This window comes from Paramisgurnus dabryanus, chromosome 17 (assembly GCF_030506205.2).
Source record: "Paramisgurnus dabryanus chromosome 17, PD_genome_1.1, whole genome shotgun sequence".
Taxonomy (NCBI): Eukaryota; Metazoa; Chordata; class Actinopteri; order Cypriniformes; family Cobitidae; genus Paramisgurnus; species Paramisgurnus dabryanus.
In genome coordinates, this window is record NC_133353.1 from 24,579,058 (window position 1) to 24,589,495 (window position 10,438).

General features: G+C 41.9%; 2 protein-coding genes across 3 annotated transcripts in view; one reads left to right on the plus strand and one right to left on the minus strand.

Annotated features, from left to right (window-relative positions):
- Positions 1 to 10,352, plus strand: part of slc24a4a (solute carrier family 24 member 4a) — a 77,209-nt gene extending 66,857 nt beyond the window's left edge. For both annotated transcript variants that reach the window (XM_065288544.1, XM_065288545.1), the window contains exons 13-17: positions 4,401 to 4,567; positions 4,873 to 4,987; positions 5,077 to 5,189; positions 5,282 to 5,347; positions 7,309 to 10,352. In XM_065288544.1, the coding sequence (XP_065144616.1) occupies positions 4,401 to 4,567; positions 4,873 to 4,987; positions 5,077 to 5,189; positions 5,282 to 5,347; positions 7,309 to 7,461 (614 nt within the window). In that variant the 3' untranslated portion in view covers positions 7,462 to 10,352. The remainder of the gene's footprint in view (positions 1 to 4,400; positions 4,568 to 4,872; positions 4,988 to 5,076; positions 5,190 to 5,281; positions 5,348 to 7,308) is intronic.
- On the minus strand, positions 219 to 2,689 carry LOC135778394 (uncharacterized). Its single transcript, XM_065288836.1, has 3 exons — positions 2,324 to 2,689; positions 387 to 2,232; positions 219 to 292 (listed from the first exon to the last, which is right to left on the minus strand). Exons 2-3 carry the CDS (start codon positions 1,546 to 1,548, stop codon positions 219 to 221), a joined length of 1,236 nt encoding a protein of 411 aa, XP_065144908.1. The 5' UTR covers positions 1,549 to 2,232; positions 2,324 to 2,689.
- Positions 10,353 to 10,438: the final 86 nt, after the last annotated feature.

Sequence of the window (10,438 nt, forward strand, 5' to 3'; positions counted from 1 at the left end):
AGACATAAAAACAAAGACTGGAAAATGCAAGGGAGCGGGGAAAAATAACACACAATGACAAGAGAATACAAGGGAGCGGGGAAAAGTCACAAGACACGGGAAAAACGTGGTCTGATATGACAATACCAAAACCACGTTCTCCACACAAAACATAGTACTGTCAGGACCCTGCCATACACAACTAGATATAATTACCCAACAAGATTATGGCAGAGTCCTCACAGGACCCTCCCCTCAAGGGACGCCACCTGGCGGCCCTCAAGGAGAGACACAGGACAAGACAGACTGGACACTGGACAACACCCACGAAAACATGACAAACACTAACAAGGGAAGACAAGACAGAACAACAAGAGGGTTCGGGTGGGACAACAAGAACAACAAACAAGGGAGGGGGGGGGGGGGCGGGGGAACAACAACGTTCACAGGAGGAGGGATGGGACTGGGTACAGGACGAGACCTCTGACCCCGGGGAGTAGCTGAGGGTTGGGTGCGGGGAGACCGAGCAGGCCTAACAGGGTTCCGTGGGGAGGAAACAGCTTGGGGCAAGGCAGGAACAACTAGGTCAGGGTTTACAGGCTGAGGGGAAACAGGAAACATGACAGGGGGCGCTGTGGCCGGCAGCGGAGACAACACAGGAACAGTCACAGGAGCCGCTGCGGACGGCAGCGGAGACGGGACAGAGACAAAGGCTGCTGCTGTTGGCTGCGCAGACGGCAGGGGCTGCAGCGGAGGCTGCGCAGACGGCAGGGGCTGCAGCGGAGGCTGCGCAGACGGCAGGGGCTGCAGCGGTGGCTGCGCAGACGGCAGGGGCTGCAGCGGTGGCTGCGCAGACGGCAGGGGCTGCAGCGGTGGCTGCGCAGACGGCAGGGGCTGCAGCGGAGGCTGCGCAGACGGCAGGGGCTGCAGCGGAGCAGACAGAGGCTGCTGCTTCTCAGAGGACTGAGGGGTGGCAGCTGGTTGAAGAGCGGAGGAGTCCTTCTTCCTCTTCTTCCTCCGTCCGGAGACCGGTAATGCAGGATGGAGATCAGGTGCGGAGATGAGAGTCGACCTCCCCAACCTGATCGCCCCGGTCTGAATGCCCCTTCCCCGTATCGCCAGACGACTACCCCGAAGGCTGGCTGGCGGGGCGGAGCTTATGGAGCTTGATGTGGTGGGTGCTGAGCTCTCCAGGACCATCCTCCCGACAACGCGGCCCTCTGGGACAGGTGACAGGGGTCTAGACTTGGGTTCAGGCCTGTTCCTCACGTAGTTGATCATGTCGACGAAGTCCAAGGGCTTGAGCAACTCCACCTCACTGGACCTGAGAGGCTCGTCGAGGCAGGCATAAAATATCACCTTTAGCTCTCTCCCGCTAAGCCCGGCAAGACGAGCCTCCTCCAAGAACCTGGAGGCGAAGGACCGGATCTCTGCTCCTCTCTGCCGCATGCCAAAGAGTAAACGGGCATGGTGGTTGCGGTGGGCAGTGAAAGCCGAATCCTCCTCCTGGGCAGTAGTGGAGAGCCGAGCGGTCGCTGAACAGCCAGATTCTGTATCTGCGGGATCCATTTATGGCAAGTCCGTTCTGTCAGGCACAAGAAAACAGAAGAGATCCCAATGCAGTAAACAGAAGGTTTTATTAACAATAACGTGGGTAAACAGACAATAGCGCGTCTGGGCATAAAGCCACACCAGGGCAGACGGCTGAGGCGGGGAGCACACACAAGCACCGGGGAGGAGAGCCACACACGTTCGGGCTCCGGCCAGGCAGCGAACGGTGGGAGAGAGTATATGTGGGGACCAGCCACAAAAGGCCAGGAACAGGGAGACAAAACCGGCTACAGGCACTCGAGGCAGATGGGAAGATGAGATCCTGCGGCGGGCAGCGAGAGAGAGAGCGTTAGTGGTGCTGAAGGGAGAAGCCGTGCAGCTTCAGTGCTGAAGGACCCTCCCGCTGGACAGCGGCTATGCCGTGGCGAGTGTGTGCTGCTGCAAGCCGGGCAGCACATGTGCTGTAGGACCCTCCTGCTGGACAGCGGCTATGCCGCGGCGAGGGTGCGCTGCTGTAAGCACAAAAGCAGTCAATAGAACAGGCAGGCAGTTAAGCAGGCAGGTGGAGGGCCGTTTCAGAGAGCCGTCGAATAGTCAAAATCCACAGCAAAAACTCCCGGATAACAGACAGCACAGACTGGGGTAGGGAAGATTAAGTCACTAAACTGGAAACAGAGACAGGAACAAAATCCACAGCAAAAACTCCCGGGTAGCAGAGAGCACAAACTGGAATGGGGGAGAAATTAAATCAATAAACTGGAAACAGGGACAGGAACAAAATCCACAGCAAAACTCCCGGGTAGCAGAGAGCACAAACTGGGATGGGGAGATATTAAATCAAAAACTGGAAACAAGGACAGGACAGAACTGGTAGCTAGCAGAGCTAGTAATTTGGCGAGTACACACAAAGTGACAGACAAGTATATACACAAAGTGACAGACAAGTATATAGACAAGGTGACAGGCGAGTATATCGACAAACGGACTTGCAAAGACACACTAGACACACAGGGATTAAATACACAGATCAGACGAGAGGATAACAAGCAACAGGTGAGGAAGACGAGAGGCGGCAATCACACTGAACAGGAACACCTGTGAGGGAAGCACACGTGAACCTGTAAAACACATACAAGCACAAGACAACCACAGTACCAACAAGACAAAACCATAAATATATTCATATATATAAATATATATAAACACATATAAATATATATATATATATATATATATTTATATATATAAATATATATAAACATATATAAATATATATATACATATGCATGAAAACAGAACACTAGACTAAACAAGACATAAAAACAAAGACTGGAAAATGCAAGGGAGCGGGGAAAAATAACACACAATGACAAGAGAATACAAGGGAGCGGGGAAAAGTCACAAGACACGGGAAAAACGTGGTCTGATATGACAATACCAAAACCACGTTCTCCACACAAAACATAGTACTGTCAGGACCCTGCCATACACAACTAGATATAATTACCCAACAAGATTATGGCAGAGTCCTCACACCATCCTTCACAAAATAAATCCAAACGGCTCCAGGATGATAAACAAAGGTCTTCTGAGGGTAATCCATGCGGTGTTGTTGTAGAAATTTCCATATTTAAAACTTTATTAACGTAAATAAATACCTTCCGGTAGCGCCACCATCTTAGTCGTCTGCATTCAGGATGAGAGCTTACGCAGCCTACGGAGGCTACTCTGCTGCTGCTCTGTGCCCCCTCCCTCCGAATTTGTCATACGTCACTAAGAAAAGTGCGTACACTGCGCTAATACTCTCTCCTGAATACAGAGGAGTCTAAGATGGCGGCGCTACCGGAAGGTATTTATTTACGTTAATAAAGTTTTAAATATGGATATTTCTACAACAACACCGCGCGGATTACCCTCAGAAGACATTTGTTTCTCATCCTGGAGCCGTTTGGATTTATTTTGTGATGGGTGGACGCACGTTTTTTTGGACTTGAAGGTCGTGGACCCCGTAACATTACATTTAATCAACTGAAAGATCTAAAATATCCGAAAAATGTGTTTGTCTGAAAAACGATGGACATATGCAACTTGGACAGCTTGGGGGTGAGTAAATCATGGGTTTAATATCATTTTTGGCCGAACTATCCCTTTAAAGTTTTTTTTACACCAGCCAGTCTAACATGTTAGTGCAATTTTGGCACACATGTTTCTCTAAAATGGGACAAAATTGAACCAGGAGACTTTGTCACAAGACACATCAGATCTCACAAAGCCCATTTCAAACCTTAACTCAATTTTGACCAAATGCATAGTTACTGCACCTATAAAAACTGTGTTAATGTGGTTAGTTACATGTTTGTAACGTAGGAAACAAAGGCGAAACCGCAGGAATAAGACTATTCGCTATTAACACACGGTTTGTCTTAAAAACACCACATAGAGATATAAACAAGAATTAAACTTTCACAACCGGGGGACTGTTTTTCTTATATTTATATGCATATTTGTATATCAGAAATCCTTTAATGGCTGATGGATGTATATGTTTGTGCGGTATATAAACTATTGTGTAATCTCCATGATGGAGAAGGCTTATATTGTGTCTGGTTAGGTTGCAATGTAATTTAGTGTAATGCTCAATGTATTGTTAAGTAACTTCTGAACAAAATTTTTAACAATTTTATTCTATATGAATCATGATAAAACTAAACACAAAAAACAATCATTTAATTTATTTGCCAAATTTGTGGCTCTGTGTTACGGAATGCAGGGGTATTTAATTGGCTGGTCAAGTAAATGCCATGGGGTATCAAATGAAATGTTTGTGTAAGCATAATTTGTGATCTAATGTAATATTTTAATGACTGCAGGAGGCGCTATGGATAAAGTGAAATTTTTCATCTCTTGGCCCATTTTGATACTGCTGTACTTCACAATACCCAACTGTGCCAAGCCCCGATGGGAGCGTTTGTTCATGCTGTCCTTTTTCCTCTCCACGGTGTGGATCGCCATCTTCTCTTATGTCATGGTGTGGATGGTAAGTTTGTGTATGTTTAATGGTACTGGTCATTAGAGGTCACTATTGACATTGCTATTACTGTTGCCTTGCAGTGGTCATTATTATCAACATTAGTGTTGCTTAAACTTAGCATTAAGGATTTGAAAAACAGAAAACTTTTTTTGTTTTTACTACTTTGTGGTCATGTAAATGCACCCTGAATAGCAGCGCCCTAACAATCACTTTTCACATTTTTACGTTTTACTTGGGCCATAATACTTGCCGCATGGTATGTTACTTTTGCTGTAAGGTTCTGCATTTTACTAAAGCTTATTTATGTGCAGGTCACAATTGTCGGATACACACTTGGAATTCCAGATGTTATTATGGGTATTACTTTCCTGGCTGCCGGCACCAGCGTTCCTGACTGCATAGCTAGTCTCATTGTCGCACGGCAAGGTAGAGCTGTCTTTCTCTAGTTCTTTCTCCTTGCCCAACTTCTGATCTTTCATCCATGTTTTGCTGATTTTTTCGATCTGTGTGTTTAGGCCTGGGGGACATGGCTGTCTCGAACACGATTGGCAGTAATGTGTTTGATATTCTGGTTGGACTCGGACTTCCCTGGGGCATCCAAACAATGGCTGTCAACTATGGCTCTGTGGTATCTGTCTTTTCTATCTCACTCCACACACATATGCATGCACGAACACACACACAAGGTTGTACAATTATTTTTTGTCGTTATGTCCTCAGGTTCAGATCAACAGCAGAGGATTGGTTTACTCTGTTGTTCTTCTACTGGGCTCTGTGGCTTTAACTGTGAGTAAACCATTTACCTCATAAATATAGTTTATGGTATATACTGTATCTAGTGTATATATACCTCACCCATAATGGTGCCTGAATGGGAGGAAAGACCCACAATCTTGTTTTAGCATGTAGTTGTAAGCCTTTTCAGAAGATTTGAAAGGAATATATCTCCCTATTGTTTATGTTATGCTCAGCAGTATAATTAAAGATAGTTTACACAAAAATCAAAATCCGGTCATCATGTAGGGGTGTGCGGGGCAAAAAACGCGGGGTTAGTTGTAACACGGACTGTTTTAATTGTTGCACAATGTTGAGCGTTTTAATTTTCCAGTATTTTTTCACGCTACCAAAAGATGTATAATTTTTTTCCAAAGAGTTATTGATGAACAAGTTTTTTGGTGCCATTATTTCATCGTATGGTTTTTTTTTTCCGTTTCTAAGTTGGGTGTGTAAGATACCAAATCCAATGCTATGTCATATTAATCACTGTCTTGTTGACTAAACATAGCATTGTTTTGAAATATGTCTGCAGCTCTTAGCAACTTTTTTGGTGGGCTTGAAAATATTTTGACCCAGCGGGGTTCATTGTAACGCTGTGTTACAACTAACCCCTCAGCACTTATGATATGAAAACAGCTAATGTTAGCGTAATTCTTGGCGTTGTTTTAAATAGGCTACACATGAATGATTGCTGGCTGCCAACAAAATAAATGCCGTCTTATCAAAAATCTTCTGTCAAATTTTTGTTCATATCTTTAATATTGATTGAATAAGGTCATGTCAAAGATTGAAATTAAAATGTAATTACTGGATAAAATCAGACTTTGATGCTCATTATCTCAGAATTTGATTTTGAAACCGTAATATGATTATTTCAGACTGGGTCACATATAAAAAAGTTTTGTCATAATTGTGCTTTTTCTAACACATTTAGACATTTGTATACATTTATAATTGAACTATTGTTAGAAAAGGGCTGTATGAATGAATACAGTGTGGATACCTGTCTTTTATAGACAGATATATAAACAATATCCACTTCAAGTTTATAGACAAAATAGTATTGAAATATTTGCCTGCAAACTAAATTTTTAGCAAGTGTTACAACTAACCCCCTGCCTGTTACAATTAACCCCACCTATGGGGTAAGTTGTAACGTTTGCACTTCCGTCATGTTTGGTGTAATTGTCCAAGAATGGTAAGTACTAAAAACAAACTTCAAATGTTCATTGTAGCAGAGATGTGCGTGTTGCTTGTGTAAAAATATAATTAATCAAACTTAAATATTTTTTGAATAAGTGAGCCAAACCCAAAAATGGTTAGGTTGTGCCCCGCTCTCCCCTGATTAAAGGAATAGTTTACCCAAAAATGAAAATCTGGTCAACATGTACTCTCTCTCATGTTGTTACAAACCTGTATAAATTAATTTGTTGTGATGAACACAAAGGAAGATATTTAGAGGAATGTTTGTAACCAAACCGATCAAAAGCTCCATCCACTTCCATAGTATTCTTTTCTTCTACCATGGAAGTAAATGGGGCCTCTAATCAGTTTGGTTACAAACTTCCTCAAAATACCTTTCCTTGTGTTCATCACAACAAAGAAATGGATACAGGTTTGTAACAACATGAGAGTGAGTACATGATAAAATAATTTTTGGGTAAACTATTCCTTTAATAGTTTTACAGAATTGGGCATGCCTGAATTTTAAAGAATCATCTACCTACATACTTTGGAGTAAATTGATAAAAATGGTCTTATTTTACTAAAAGCTATGTGTTTCAGAACTTAAAAATAAATAAAAAAATGATGACGCACAGCGGGTCCACATAGTTTGAGGGGATAATGCTTAACAAGTATCTTTAGGTATGATGTTTGGGTGACCAAAAATTTTAGCTATATACCTGTAACTATATAATGTAAGGGTGTGTTTTTTTTCTGACTCCTTATTTTTCTTTCTCCACCTTCAGGTGTTAGGGATCCATGTGAACAGGTGGAGGTTGGACTTCAAGCTGGGTATTTACGTGCTCGTGCTGTATGCCATCTTCCTTTGCTTTTCCATCATGATCGAATACAACGTCTTCACCTTTGTCAACCTCCCCATGTGTCACGATGATCTATAAACCAGAGGGTTTTCACTGGCTCGGAACCAAAATACCTCTGGGTTGGACATGCACCCATTAAGCACCCTCCTAAATCAGTTGCTCAAACAGTTTAATATACCTACAAAGTTTGCTACCGTTCACGAAAAACCCTCTGTCTTCTGCTGCATGTTCTTACTACAATGATGGGGAGCTCTGGCTTTAGTTTAAAACTCTCTCCATCATTTCCAGGAAATAAAATTCTCCTTGGCAGCTCTCTTTATAACTGGATAATGCTTTTTGGACTGTGCAATCCTCAACTCTTCACTGGATTATTTAGAGCAGGGGATTTAAATTTACTACAAACCTACTGTACAAACATCACTTACTCCAAAAATGCTGCTCATTCCCATATGCATTAGCGATTTACATTCTCACATTTCCGTCTTCCCTTAAACATTAAGCACTTTATATATGGCATAAAACACCTATCTAATTCATCAAACTCATTATTTTTTTCTCGACTTTGCAAAACTTGCAACAGAGTGACATTTAATGACCGCCCCTGGGCATGAAGTTTTCCTCAGCTCGGTTCACACAAGAAACCAACTGTGTTGAAAATAAGAAGATTCTGTATAAATCACGCAGTGGGGAAGACAAGATGTTATGAAATTCTGATGAGCTGGACGTCGTGTACCGCCGAGACGCCCGTCGGCGAGGTCAACACACTGAGCTCTTAATTCATTATAGGCACCATGCATAAACCAATGAATATAACCATCACGAAAGCACACATCGGAAGCTGCTCCTCACCTCTTGTTCAGCCCAGCGCGGACAACCCTCAGGAGAGCTCTTTGCTTCTGATGTGACGTGGAAGACGAGACTGACAACTGTGCTTTACTATTACGCGCACAATATACCATTGATATGACAAACAGGAATCCTGGATTTTGCAAAGTGCTACAAATTGACATGTTGTTTATATGTAAATATAAGATCAGTGGTCCTATTTGAACCAGTGCTTCCTTACAGATGATGGGAGGGGGGTGCGTTTATGTGACCAAAGGTCGCTTTTTTATTTACAATGCACCTGATCCTCCCCATCTGGATCTTTGTTACTGTTGCGTGTAATGCATGATTTGACACAAAGAAGCCATTTTTGCAGCAGGGCATAAGCTTTGTGAGCTCACTGTCAGTGTTTCTATAAGGGTGAATCTTCCGAAAATGTGTTCTGGTCACAATCTGGTCTTTAATTATAAAAACATGAAATTATATATTGCATAAACAGATTTATAGGACTAATAAGATTTTGGCATTGTGGCATTATTTTCATGACAAGTAAGCACATTTTCTGCTTTCATTTTATTTATTTATTTTATTATAGTTTTGTAATTACCCAGTTTTGCGATCTTTTATTCATTTTAGATTATCATTGAAGTCACATTACAGTATTTATGTCATAATTTTAAGATGGTACTACAAATACTATGAGTTTTTATTTTACATAATGAGAGTTTGAAAGGGAAAGTGCATAAATGTCATGAAATCACAATGTAGAAAAGTCTTTAATATAAATAAATATAATTAATATCTATATTTATTTGAGGCTGGAATGTGACCTAGGCATGTTTATGACGGGTTTCGGGAGATTCACCCATACAGTAAATGGCAGCTACCAGACCCCCATTTGCCCTTCTGCGAGCGCTCGGGAGGTCTGAACTTGAGCATCGGGGGTCTTTGTGTTTTGTCAGTCGTAGAAACTGTCGTTGTTAAGAGGTGCCGTCGCTGTTGTCTGTGCAGAAAGGCAGGTGTTGCAGTGTTTGATGTATGCAGTATATATGATATATGCAATCTCAGCTGGTGAGGACTGAATATTGGGGATTATATTTTCATAGATGAGTTTGTGAAAGCTGCTGCAATCGCCCACCGCTGTCACATGTGCATGAATATTCTCATCTAATCTCATATCACATTATTCCCATTCTGTGGAATGTCGACTTAAGTTCGTGGTTATGTACTGTGTGGAATGATGGTGATGTGATGTTTTCGTTTCTGCTTTCTGTGGTGTTTTCTAAGTGGTGACCTGTAAGACTACATTATTCTGCTGAAATTGGTACACTGTATGGATGCTGCACTGTAGGCCTGTATTTTTAGTTAAAAAGGCAGGGTTTTGATTTGGTGTCAGTAAATAAGTACCTACCTTGTTTTTCTATTTGATATGTTGTTTCCTTCATTGTTTGGAGGCGAGACATGTCTTTTGACCAGTGCAATGGACTGGAATGTATCCATTAAGAAATTAATTTCAATTGATGCTGTAAATGTTTCTCAGCATTGCATCCTTAACTTTATTGCAGATGATTTGTGCCATGCTTGATGTAAATGCTATAATACTATCATTATATTTAAATCGAGATGAGTATTTTTTGGACATTAATTGTATTTTGTAAACTGATTTGATTGTCATTGAGTCACTTCAGATGTGACCCGAGGTGGTAAATAGCACTCTTGCATCAGTCGTCTTTGTATGCACAGACAGTCCATTTGTGTGCCTCTTCAGAGGAAACATTGAAAAGAACATGTTGCAAATGGCTGGTGTCTCTGCATGAATTTGCACACATCAGGCAATATCTTTATTTATTAAACACACATGCACTGATACTTGCGCAACTGCTTCATGAGTGACCCGCTGCACTGTGAGTGGAACAGCATATAGTATACCAACTCCCAAACAACTTTTATGGGTACAGATTTAATGACTTCAACATATGACGTTGGTGTGTAACTTGAATGTATTTGTCTTGCAAGCAATGGATGTATCCAATCAATGCATTTTACTGTAAAGCAATAATCTAAAAATAATATGAACAAAAATATATGAATCATACGATAATTGTATGGAGAAAAATAATTAAATTATACAGTTTATAAATGTTTCTTGGGTCTCTGTCTTGTATTTGGTCCTTGAATGAGTGTGTAGCGCACCCACGTGTTTGATATTGGTAGTGCAGCATTAGTCATT